Here is a 13,707-nt window from a genome sequence, read left to right on the forward strand (position 1 = left end):
AAATATTAATTTCCATAATTGGTTCCCAGATTGACGTGGCGAGGCACATGACCTTCTTGGATATGGGAGCAACCACCACCGACTAGACAAAACCTTTATGGAAAGCTAATATTTAATTTCCTAAAATAACTTTAGGTTAACCGAAAAGAACAATCAAATCACAAGGAAAATAAAACAAAAGAACACAACATCGAAAAACATAATCGAAATACTAGAATCGCATGCCCTTGTATTTGGTATTATTTCCAAAATAACTAGTATGATGCGGAAAGAAAAATTACTAGTTATACCTTTTAGAAAGACCTCTTGATCTTCTACCGTATTCCTCTTCTAACCTCGGACGTTGTGTGGGCAACGATCTTCCGAGATGAGAAACCACCAAAGCACCTTCTTCTCCTTTCTTCAAGTTTCGGCCAAGCACTATGCTTCCAAGAGATGAAGATCTTTTTCCACCAATCAAGCTCCAAGGGATGTAAGCTTTCTCTCCTTCTTCTCCAAGCTAAAATCCGGCCACCACTTGATCTTCAAAGAGGAAGAGAGGTCCGGCCACAAGATGGAGAGAAGAGAAAGGAAGGAGGCCGGCCACACCAAGGAAGAAAAGAGGGAGAAAATAATAGAGGTTGTTCACCCATGAAGGCTCCTCTACCTCCTCTTTTATAATTCTTGGTCTTGGCAAATAAGGAAATTTTAATAAAAACTTCCTTAATTCTTTTGCCATGAAAAGGAAAAATTTATTTTAATTAAAATAATTTTTCTTCTCACTAAAACATGGCCGGCCACTTATTTCCTCAAATCAAGGAGAGTTTTAATTAAACAAGAATTAAAACTTCCTAATTTGTTTCCGGAAATTTATAAAAAATTCTCCAATAATTTTATCCCTTCATGATTGGTTTATAAAAAGGAAATTTAATAAATTAAAATCTTTCTTTTAAACATGTGGATAAAAAGAAAGTTATCTCTAAAAATTAAAATCTCTTTCAATCCACAAATAAGGAAAGATATCAAATCTTTTCTTAATCTTTTGTAGAAACTTATAAAAGAGAATATTTAATTTTAAACTCTCTTTAAATCATGAACATGTTTAAAAGGAAAGTTTTCTTAAAATTTAAAATCCTCCTTTAATCAACAAATAAGGAAAGATTTCAAATTTTAAACTCTCTTTAATCATGTAGATGATTTTCAAATAAGGAAAGTTTTACCAAAATTAAAACCATCCTTTTAAACTACAAATAAGGAAAGAGATTAATCTCTTCTCTTAATCTTTTGTAGAAAGTTATAAAAGGAAATTTTAATTTTTAACTCTCTTTAAAATCATGATATCCACATAAGAAATAATTTTAATAAAAATCCTTTTAATATTCTAGTGGCGGCCACCTAAGCTTGGGACCCAAGCTTTGGCCGACCACCTTCATGGCTCATCCACTTGGTCTTGGCCGGCCCTAGCTTGGGTTCCAAGCTATCTTGGCCGACCCCATTGGATGGGTAAGAAGGTGGGTATGCGGTGGGTATAAATCTCTATATACTAGAGGCTACGATAGGACCGAGAGGAGGAATTGGTTTTGGTCTCCGATAAAATTGTTCGCTTCGAACACACAACTTAATTTTATCAATAATAATTCATTCCACTAGAGAACTATTATTGAACTATCGCACCAATCCCAAATTACATTTTGGGCTCCTTCTTATTATGAGTGTGTTAGTCTCCCTGTTTAAGATAACAATGTCCACTAATTAAGTAAGTTACCGACAACTCACTTAATTAATATCTAGCTCAAGAGTAGTACCACTCAACTTCATCGCCATGTCGGACTAAGTCCACCGCAGGGTTTAACATGACAATCCTTATGAGCTCCTCTTGGGACATTCTCAACCTAGATCACTAGGACACAGCTTTCTATAATCAACAACACACACTATAAGTGATATCATTTCCCAACTTATCGGGCTTATTGATTCATCGAACTAAATCTCACCCATTGATAAATTAAAGAAATAAATATCAAATATATGTGCTTGTTATTATATTAGGATTAAGAGCACACACTTCCATAATAACTGAGGTCTTTGTTTCTTTATAAAGTCAGTATAAAAGAAACGACCTCTAATGGTCCTACTCAATACACTCTAAGTGTACTAGTGTAATTATATAGTTAAGATAAACTAATACCTAATTACACTACGACCTTCCAATGATTTGTTCCTTTCCATTATGGTCGTGAGCTACTGTTTATAATTTATAAGGTACTGATAACATGATCCTCTGTGTGTGACACCACACACCATGTTATCTACAATATAAATTAATTGAACAACTACATTTATCATAAATGTAGATATTTGACCAATGTGATTCTTATTTCTAGATAAATATTTATACCAAAAGCTAGGCTTTTAGTATACACTCTAACAGATTGATGGCCGACCGGCGACAGTAAAGGTAAGGGAAGAGTACCGCCGACCGGTGAAAGAAGAAAGAAGGAGGAGGTGGCGCGGGGAGATCTTCGCGTGCCCTAGTCGCTGGAAATCGCGAACAGAGAGGTCCCCCTTCCTTATCCGTCGCGTGGAGAGAATAAGGGTAAGGTTTTCTCTCCTTTAATTTGGGCTGTCGGATTTGATAAGGAAGATAGATGAAGATCTGGCCGTCGGATCACGAGATGAGTGACCTAGATCGCTTGAAATTAAATTGACACTGATTTGATCAAACGGTCCATGTGGCTCTAGATCTGAATGTAGGGCTAGATGACTAGATCTGAGTGAAGGAACAAGATTTCTCCATATCTGGATCAACGATTCATATTAATTCAGCTCTATTTGACCTCCAAATCAAACCAAATTCGTTTCGACTCGATTCTAATCCATGACTCTTCTTTAATTCCCTACAAAATCATGAAATAATACCAAAATTTAAGGAAATTTATGATTAAGCCCAAAATATATTTCTACTCATAAAACATAATATTAATAAGGAATTAAGCATACGAGAAAATAAAAATATCAAATACAAGAGCCAAAATAATGTAAAAAAATACTCGTTATCACACCTAATAGTACATCATGATCCCCAATTAGTGAAAAAATCATAGTTGATCTTAAAACTAATTCTAAACCCTTTAGCAGCTACAGCGAGTTGTGTCTTGTTCCTTTTACTCGTCTTATGTCCACTTGGTTTATGACATGGTCTATGTGTCTGTCCCCACTAGACTGATTACATCACACCTAGCCCAAGTAATACTTCCTTGTTCTACGAATTCAAATTACTTGTACATGTGTCTAAGAGTCTCACACTCTTAACATGTGATGCTTTGGCTAAAGACTTTGAGTAATAATCCTAACGAGTGGTCATAGGGTATACATTTCCTCGCAAGGAGCGGTGAATCCTCTATGGGCTATCCAAACATCTTCGGATATTTTAACTTATACCCAATTATCTCGGGTCCACACCTTAATAAGGTGTTTTCTTAAGATATCAAAGTATAAGTCTTCATGACTAAGATAACTTATATACTTCAAGTCGGAAGAAACTTGCACTTGAGCTGCGGTAAGAGCTTTACATATATATCTATATATATAGATAACCATATGAAGTCTTACAGCGAGCCACTCTAATGAACTAGTTAGAAAAAACTCTTGACATTGCAATGCCTCCAGCTAGTGAGAAAACAGCTGCTTGGCGAACCAAAGAGTATAACCCGTGCTAGTTTTATAAAATTAATGATGCTCGAATGCATCAATTCGACGACTAGGGAAATTCTAATACATTCATAATTGCATACGTAGAGATAATCACTAGTTGTAATCCAATCACAATTTCTCTCATGCTATAAATTATATTTTGTGTGTGATTTTCTATCCCGATTGGAATCACTATCGATTGGGTAGCCTGCTATCATACCAATGTCGCCCTGAGTGACATTGCTACGATTTTCTTCCCCTCGGGTGGGTCGACACGACTGTTCTGCAGCTGCTCGAGCCAGCGCTCGATTATTTCTTTGTTAAGGCCTTTGTTGGTTTTGATCGACCCTCGCAAGGCTTTGACCTAGGTTTGGCGATGATGTTAACGGTTAGGAGAAGGGGATCGCTGGCGAAACCCCTAATTAGCTGGTCGACATTGCTCTTAATTAAAATGGTAGCAATCTTCTATATTATGAGTTCTTGAGCGGTGGTAGGTATAAAAGAGTCCATTGTCGAGGCTTGGGGAAGTGTGTTCGCTCAACTTCCACATGTTGAACCACCAGCGGTCTTGGCTCATTATGTTGTGGTTGATGGCTCGGTCGGGTCCCCTTAGGCGAAAAAGTAGGGGGATGCACTCGAAGCTCAGGCACAGTGGCTGGAGCAGAAGGAGCCACCTCCTTCTTCTGGGCAGATTGAGTTTCTTCGGCATTGATGTATTTGGTAGCTCGCCCGAGCATATGATCGAAATCCCTTAAAGGTTTCTTATCAAGCGATTGGAAGAACTTGTCATCTGTGAGCCCTTGAGAAAAGACACTCACTAAAATCTCTAGGGTGACTGAGGGAACATTTATGGTCATTTGGTTAAATTTTTTGATGTATGCCCTCAGTAGCTCATTGGGCCCTTGCTTGAGAGAAAAAAAAGGCTTAATGTTGTCTTATGATAACGATGGTTGCGGGCAAAGTAATGTAGAAAAGCTTTGCGAAAGTCTTTGAAATAGCAAATGGACTCAGTCGAGATTCAGTTGAATCTCCTCTGTGCCGAGCCAGACAGAGTTGTGAGAAACACTCGGCACTTGATCTCATCCATATACTGATGGAGGATAGCCGTGTTTTTAAATTTGAGTAAGTGGTCCTCCGAGTCAGTCGCTCCTCTGTATTCTCCGATCGAGAGAGGCCAAAAATGAGCTGGCAGTTTATCCTCCAAGATTTCATGATAGAACGACATGCTCGCTTGCTTGGGGGAGCTACTAGTCAATGGGATTTTCCTTTTCAATGGTCCTAAGCGAGTGCATTGTTAGAGGACAATCCTTGAGGCCACTCAACTCGGCTCATATCGTTAAAGGGCGTGCGAAACAACACCCGGTGATATGCTATCGGGGATGGGGGCATGGTCAAGAGGCTGGTCGGATGTACAGGTACTTGCGGGAAGGCAGCCGGGGGAGGCTGAATCAGCTGGAACCCAGTCGAGCCTTCCACTCATGCACCTTGCTCGGTCTGATGATTGATCGCAGACACGACGGGCTCGTTCGGAAGATGACCTTCAGTTGCTGCTTGTTGCTACTGCACTATTCTAACCACTCGGGTGGATATCAACAATTCTAAATCTTCCTACGACAGTCTCACAATGGTGAGTTGTCTAGTCTCGTCTATCCTCACGTTTCAGATGCAGGCGAAGTTCCCACAAACGACACCAAATATGATCTTCTTTGAAATCGACGGAGACAGAAGGCTTGATATATGGCTCAGATGTTGACTTCTTGAAGACTCTGATTCAGTAAAAGCGGCTCCAAGCGGTCTTGCGTGTCACAAGGAGTGTTAGTGACTGGGCCAAGGTAGGGATCCTCGGCGTATGTCCTCCGACGCTCAAGTCAGTGATCGAGTCAAGTAGAGGAACAATAGCTATGAGTGTATAAAAATGCATAATATTGTGTACCTCTACATGTAGAAGGAGACCCCCATTTATAGTTTTACTGTTTGCCTATGCACGAATCTCATAGCATGTCCAAAAAATGATAGATCATAAAGATGCTCTGATACCATTTCTAAAATGGACCCGCAATCTTTGCGTTTGGAAGAAGGGAAGCTTCTGATATACAATTTGCATATAGAATATTCACTGTCGTTCATGTAGATCATGCTAGAAGGGGGGGGGGGGTTAATAGTGCTCGTGATTTTTTTACGCTTTTTGAAAAAACAATCAATCAAAATAAATGTAACAGAAAGAAAGAGACAGAAAACAAATAATCACTAACAAGTTTGTTTTACTTGGTTTAGAGTCTATGACGACTCCTATTCCAAGGTCTACGATCGTTGATCGCTTTCGTTGGACAATTCACTATCAATTCCGAATAAGTACAAGTGTGAAATTACAATATTAAAATGGCTATAAAGTAAAGTATACTGATAACTACATATCTAAAGATTCTTGTGCTAGGTCGTCCGAGCAGCGTTACAATGTCATCGAGGGCTTTTCTAAGCAACGCACAAGAGCGAAAGTCGTTTGGATTGTTGTTCTAAAGGTGCTGGTCGGCCCCTCCTTTTATAGCCTCATCCGCGCGCTTGGACTCTTCTCCGAGCATTCTCACTGGGCTGACGTGATGTGCTCTCATTGAAACTTCATCCAGCAAATTTTATCCATCTCCGGACGCTCGGCCCAGTCTGGGTGCCTGGACTGGTGACGTGGGTCGGTGAATCAACGTGTGCCACCTCAGCTCCTGAGGTCACCCATTCGGTCCCATCTCAAGCACCCAGACGTCCCAATGCCTAGACTGCCTTTTTCAACTTTTGTCTTTCTACAAAAGAGAGTTAGTCCAATAGATAATATGTAAAGCAAAATAATATTTGATAGTCTTGGGATGTCCAATTCTGATTTTGAGTTTTGTTGAAATTCTAGGTCGGAGTGACGCCTACTGTTCCCGCTACGGGGAACGCGTCCTCACTTACTTCTCTCAGAAGAGATTACCTTTTGCCAAATTAGTCCTCTAGACCATTTGGACTTTTGTTCAGCATCCGAGACTTCAGGACTTTCACCTAGTGTCCTCGACCCTAGTATTTTCCGCCTAGTGTCTGCGACTCCTATGACTTTCACCTAGTGTCCTCGACCCTAGGATTTTGCCCGACGTGCTCAACCTACCAAGACTTTGCCCAATCCCACGGACCAGAACTTCATTGCCTAGTCACAATTAAGACTTCCCACCTGCCTAGTGTCCACTAGGGCTTCTTTGCCTAGCCTCAATTAGGACTTTCACCTTATCTAAGATTATTTAGGACTTTTCTGCATACTCAATTAGACTTGTTAGATCATAATACAATTTAACTTGGAACTTTTGCCAAATATCAAAATACAAGTTTGATTAGCTAGTGCTTCTAGTACCAACACTTCGTGGCATAAAATGTTAAAAAGGAATATGAGGTCGTTGGGCTGGAGCCCACTACCCGTTTACCCATCAAACTGACAGAGCCTTCCCTATAACCCGGTCGATAGTCCCTTGGCCGATCAGACATATAGAATGTCATTGGGGACCTGTCCCTTATTCAGCCTATCTGTTTAAATGAAAGAGTTCAATCGGTCCGAGCATCTATTCCTTCCAATCATACCATAGTTCCGATCAGCTAGACTGATTGGTCAGGCTATCTTATTATTTTAAAACTATTTTTTCCACAGAAATATCACAGTACGACACATGTGATTGTTTTTTAAAAAATAATTAAAAAATCTTACAATTATCTAGAGAATCACTTGAATTTGAAATGGTTTAAATCTGGACTCATTCGCCCGAATTTGAGGATGTTGTTCGAATTCGTTTCCCCAAAACGCTCATTTTAATATCCCACGTTCAATTAATTATCTCATTTCAATAATAAGCATTAATTTTAAACAGGAGACGGAGGCGACCCAAAAAAACCCATCCCCGCCTTCGTGCGTAGCTCTTCCGCCTCCACTTCCGCTCCTCGTACCTTCGTTCTCTTCCTCTTCATCGATTTACTCCGCCCAAATTTCTAGGGTTTCTCTTTGGTTCCCCTATGGCCACCCATGTCATGCCTCCGGCTTCGAGAAGGGACTATCTTGCCTCCCACCGAGTGATTCCGGTGGAGAATGGCAGTGACGCTGCCACTCCCATCGGGAGCTCTTCCGATCCCACCACTTCTAACGGATCCTCGTAAGAATCGACTTCTTTGTGATCATTCATTCTGCAATTTTTATTACAGCCGCGTTGTGACAGGAGGGCGGTGGCGGTGAAGAAGTTGAGGTTGTCGAAATCTTTGATCCTCTCCCAGGAGACGACGGTTTACGATGCCTGCAGGAGGATGGCATCTCGCAAGCTGGATGCTGTTCTTCTGGCGGATGCCGAGGGGTTTCTCTCTGGGATTGTCACCGCTATGGTTTTGCGTTTTTCTCGACACGTTATTTATTTGATATCAAAATTTCGATCTGATTTCTTACTGCGTTTCACTGACTAGGATGTAGTGACAAAGATTGTCGCCGTGGGTTTGTGCCCAGAGCAGACTATCATAACGAAGATAATGACAAGAAGCCCAGTGTTTGTCATGGCTGATACTCTAGCCTCTGAGGCACTTCAAATGATGGTTCAAGGTTGGATTTTTATCCTTCGTATTCAATGTTCAGTGTGGTTTCCTCCATCTTCTAATTCCTATGGAAGTATTGGTGAGATATTAGCAAGTACCAAGGGAGTTTTTTTACAAAAGATGCAACACGACCTATAATGTTATTACTTTGATCTCACGAGTTTGTTGTCATTCAATTTTGATAAACCACTAAGATTTTAGATGTGGAATTTAATTGAGGGGTTTTGTTTAGTTCAATTATAAAGTCATTACAATATTATTTTTTTAAAAAAAAAAATCAAAAATTTACCCAGCCATGATAGTTACTTTAAATTTAATGAACTTTTGAGGATCAACATTAATAGTAATAGTCAAATGGTATCTTCTCTTTAAAAATTATTATTTACTCGAACTTAATCAGCTATCTGGACCAAAATTTAATCTTTTTGAGATCTAATTGGATCTGATCGATTTTTGCACTGTTAGGTTTGATCCCTCTCCATGATAGTGTGGCATGCTTTTCTATAATGCACTTCGTAATTTAGGTTGCTGATAAGTCTCATACATTAGTTTTTTTTTTTTTAATCAAAGTGGCAACTTAGGTATTGTTGCATGTTCCACAAACAAGAGTTAAAGCAAGCAAATGTTTTATAAAAATCACTCTTCTTGATGGTCACCTTTTCTGGAACATATGTTATAATGTACAAAAGATACTGTATTATATACTAAATTTGTGTAGATTTAAAATTTTATTTTATTTTTGTTCTTAAGAATCATATTTACTTGATAACAAGTTAATGGACCCTACTGAATACATCCATTTTTTTTTTCTCAAACCACACGACTTATTTGCTTATGATATCGGTCTCTTTCTATTATCATGTTTCTATAGGAAAATTTAGGCACCTTCCAGTTGTAGAAAATGGTGAAGTTACTGCAATGTTGAATATTAATAAGTGCTTGTATGATGCCATATCAAGACTGGAAAGGACTGTGGAACAAGGTTATGCTATAGCAGCTGCTATTGAAGGATTTGATAGCCAAAGGCAAGGCAAATTCTCAGGTTGGTAATTTGAGATTTGGATTGTAGATAAATTTGTTACAATATGTGTTATTCGTGTGCATATCCTTCTTAGTCACACAATATCAAGATTGTCAAATTGATGTTCATCTGAACATTTTATTATGATTTGGATTTAAGTTTTGATCCATTCAGTTACATTTAATAGGTTAAGTTTACTTTAATGTGTTAGATTTGATTCCGAATGGACTTTCTTGTTTTCCTTACAATTGTATGAAATAATATTTATTTCAAATTGCATTGAATTGAGTCAAATCATCAGTTGTTTTAATCATCAGTGGAAATTTTAAAGGTATTCATAACATTAAAATGGATACTGTCATCCTTAATCTTTATAACATAATTTTTTTTTCTCTCTGTTGCCAACTTCTTAACATGATGGGCAGTGCAACGATCATTAAACTAACTAATGTTATTTAGAGAAGAATCTTCCTTTAAACATCCTTTCTGGTAATTATGCATCGATAAGCCATTTAATCACCTTTATATGTTATTCAAATTAGTAGAATCAATTGTTTGATTGGTGAAAGTGAAAATGTAGAACTTCAACCACCTTAAAGACTATTTTTATAGACTACTATGGTGAATCTTTCCTATAATATATTTTTACTTTGAACTTGTTGGTGCTGCAGCTCCTTTTTCTTTCACTGAAGTTCTCCAAGAAAGGATGTTTAAGCCTTTTCTGTCAACTATCATATCAGAGAACACAAAGTAAGATTGTCTTTTTCGAATAATTGTTATCTACCCATTTACAACAAATTTTATATTGAAAAGTATTCTCTAATTTTCTCTATCTTTTACATTCAGAGCCGTGGTAGTGTCTCCTTCAGATTCTGTGTATATTGCAGCAAAAAAGATGCTTGAATTTCAAGTTAGATCAGTCATTGTCGCAAATGCAAACAGGCCTAGAGGGATCCTAACGTATTTACCTTTTGAATTTGATGATTCCTTTGATATACTATTACATATTGGTACTTTTAAGTCTCCACTGTATAATTGATTGTCAATAGCTACTCAATTGCAATATTGCAGTTCAAAAGATGTGCTCAGACGTGTTGTTGCTCAACACCTTTCTCCAGAATTGATTTTAGTAAAAAAGGTATCCTAAATTCATTTAGCACTATTTATCAAAGGAATACCATTCCTTTAATAAGAGTCAAAATATAAAAGTAAATTATAGCATCATCATTGAGAACTGCTTTGTGCAGTTCCATCTCCAAATAATTTATAGTTGCAAACTGTGAACTGTCAAAAGCAAAAAAATTTCCTTGTCCCTTTGCAGGTCCACTTATGTGTATATATCATATATTAGCTTAAGACATCATATTCATAGTCTAAACTGATTAAATATCTTAGAATCTTGCTTTGGTTTCCACTTTCAATTGAAATTCTGAATTTTCTGTATTTTTTATACATTTGGTTAGAAAGTAGTAGCTTATAGAAGTTCTCAAGCCAACATTTGGTTAAGACATCATATTCTTTATTTTTCTTGTGAAATTAAAACTTTTTTTTATAGAAGTTCTCAAGCCCCATTTTTTTTATGAATGCTAGTTTCAAAACTAAAAGTTTGACAACAACTTCCATGACCCTTACCAGCTAAACTAGTTGGCCTCTTCTGAATTTACTACTGTAGCAAAGGCTGTCATTTTAGTTAAAAGTGGCAGAAGTAATCTTGCTTGACACATCAAATGCGTAAAATGATTTGCAAATTGTGGTTGTATGTGTGGACATATGACAGACAAAATTTGCCCTGTAATATATGGGATCGAATATTGGGACCTCCACATGGAACTTAACTATGCCAGGTAAGGTTAATCATCCTTGTTCTTGAAAATCTGCATCATTGTAAAAACAGCTGTTAGCTTGCCAAGTGTGTCAAATATAAAGATATCAGACATCATACTCATATTTTGTAGTATTGGCATATAAATACGACAATATTAACTAGTATTACTAAATAAGTTGAACACATCATAAGCTTGGCCCTTGTACACTGGCTGTTTTTCCATTTCTCGCTTGCAGCGGAATAGTATTGAACCTGACACCACTTTGACAAAATTGAATTGCAGCACAGTGCTCATTCCATTTTGTAACTTGAGATTACAAGTTGTCTTGAATGTTTATTTATTTCTACATTTGAATTTCTATGAGTATCTTCCAACTCCTAACATATATGTATGTTTACTTGAGCTGTTTTTTGAACATGTGAAGGTCATGACTGTCAACCCTTTTTGCGCTACCTTGGAAATGACAGTTCTTGAGGCATTGCATGTAATACGTGATCAAAATTTTTCACATCTTCCAGTCATAGATAGAGGTAATTTCCTACTTTGACAATGATGAGCTCCATCACATTGGTTATCTTATGCTTATTATTTTACAGAAGGTCTTGTTCTTGCTTGTTTGGATGTTGTACACCTAACCCGAGCTGCTGGTTTGATGGTAAGATTTACATCTCTTATGTGTGATAAAACATAATTGTCTACATTGATTAAATTTCATAAGGTGACTGAGATTATTTTCAGCGCTACAATTTTTTAAAACAGTTATATGCTTATTGTACACCAGGGTGCTAACTGTTACTTGAATATTTGTCTTCATTTATACACAGGACACTATGTTTAGATTTTTCTTCAAACATCTACTTTTGCAGGTTGAAGAAAATGCTGGAGTGTTTAATGGCATGGCAAACATTGTGACACAGAAGTCATCGGACTACTCCCCTCATGTGGAGCCAGGACATGAAGAATATGACACTCGAAGGTGTCTTCTTGTTTCTTTGTCAACTTTTATTTTCTAGCTAGAGGATTTTGTCAAAAGCTATTTTTGGCAGTGGATTGTCTTCCTCGATAACGTCAGAGGGTGCTGAGACAGAGATGCTGTATCCCCCTCCTCCCATTGGAAATTCAATTGTCTTCAAGTTAACAGACAAAAAGGGTCGTATACACAGATTTTGTTGTGGTTAGTATAATAGAGATCGAAGTTCTTTTTTCAGAATTGAGTTTATTATACTTATGAATATCTAATACGTGATCATGTTATTTTCATATTCATAATAGGTACAAAGACTCTATTTGAACTTGTGTCTGCTGTAGGTCAGAGAATAGCAATTGATGGAGAGAAATGCAAAATCAAACTCTTGGTAAATTGAGATCTTAGTACTTCATTGTGTATTTTTTATAAGGATTGAGCCTGGGTCTCTATGTCTACTACACATTACAGTACGAAGACAGTGAAGGTGATAAAGTTCTTCTAGCCACGGATGATGACCTTGTTGAAGCTATGAATCATGCCAAATCAATAGGATGGAAGGTAATTGATACCTAGTTAAAATACGAGCACTAGTAATAGAACAAAATGCCATCAGGCTGGCCCTGATTGCTCAATGATCTGACCCCGATTGCTTAGGCAGGACTTTAAACGGTACCAAATGCACCACTAGAGGAATTTCTGATCTGTAACATGTGTATTAAATATTCTTTGGATGACGGAGTAGAGTAAGCATATCCTTTAAATGAATTAAGGAATGACTGACTATAAAACAACAATTTAATGAAAATTGATATTCTAATAGCATTTTTGTAGTGGAATTTCTGAGTTCTCTAAAATGCTTAAGAATCTTAGATCCAGGCTTCCTGTTCTTAGATCTTGAACTTAATTAATGAGCTTAACCCATCGTTGATACCCAATTTATATCTCACAATTGAATTCTACTGGTCTATGGGATGCACGCTTACTTGTTTCTTTGCCATATTACTCAGGTTTTGAGGTTGCACATTGATGACCTAGAGACCAATAAAGCAGCAACAAGTTCAACATCAGGCCTTGCACTGATAAAAAGAAACGAATGGAAGTCTACCAGAGCTGGGATTTTGGTGGGAACTCTTGCAGCAGCAAGCATTGGAGTACTGGTATATTTGAAACGGCACAAGGTTTGAATCCAACAGTGCAACAAATAAAGAGCCACGATTCATTGTATCCAACCGCGTTTTCCTCAGTTTTGAGAAAAAAAAAACCCAGCACTTTCTCATTGCCAAATAACCTGAGTTCATCCTACATTCATGATTCATCATTGAATGCCCAACTGATTGGGGGGTTATTATGGAGAAAGCCACGTGAAAATTATAGCATATCTTCTTAATTGTCAAAATCATCAAAGATATTGATATCGAAGGAAAATATCAAGATTATGTTCTTCGTATGATTGTCAAAATCAATATAGATGCAGACATTGGATCTTTGAAGATTTAAGTATTTTTCTATTTTCATTATTGCATTATTGTTAGTTTTATTATTATACTTTTTTGACAATAATAATTGTTAAGTAATCAATTCAAAATAAATGCTATCATTATGAAGGAAAGAAGGATATGAATAAGATCAAAAGA

The 13,707-nt window shown here is 37.4% G+C and overlaps 1 protein-coding gene across 1 annotated transcript; it reads left to right on the forward strand.

Moving 5' to 3' along the window:
• The first annotated feature begins 7,548 nt into the window (after positions 1 to 7,548).
• On the forward strand, positions 7,549 to 13,590 carry LOC122002352 (CBS domain-containing protein CBSCBSPB3-like). Its single transcript, XM_042557491.1, has 14 exons — positions 7,549 to 7,832; positions 7,896 to 8,055; positions 8,134 to 8,266; positions 9,131 to 9,301; positions 9,952 to 10,030; positions 10,127 to 10,240; positions 10,352 to 10,418; positions 11,531 to 11,636; positions 11,703 to 11,761; positions 11,973 to 12,082; positions 12,153 to 12,280; positions 12,379 to 12,461; positions 12,542 to 12,631; positions 13,081 to 13,590. Exons 1-14 carry the CDS (start codon positions 7,696 to 7,698, stop codon positions 13,255 to 13,257), a joined length of 1,614 nt encoding a protein of 537 aa, XP_042413425.1. The 5' UTR covers positions 7,549 to 7,695; the 3' UTR covers positions 13,258 to 13,590.
• Positions 13,591 to 13,707: the final 117 nt, after the last annotated feature.

Source organism: Zingiber officinale, chromosome 7A (assembly GCF_018446385.1).
Source record: "Zingiber officinale cultivar Zhangliang chromosome 7A, Zo_v1.1, whole genome shotgun sequence".
Classification (NCBI taxonomy): domain Eukaryota; kingdom Viridiplantae; phylum Streptophyta; class Magnoliopsida; order Zingiberales; family Zingiberaceae; genus Zingiber; species Zingiber officinale.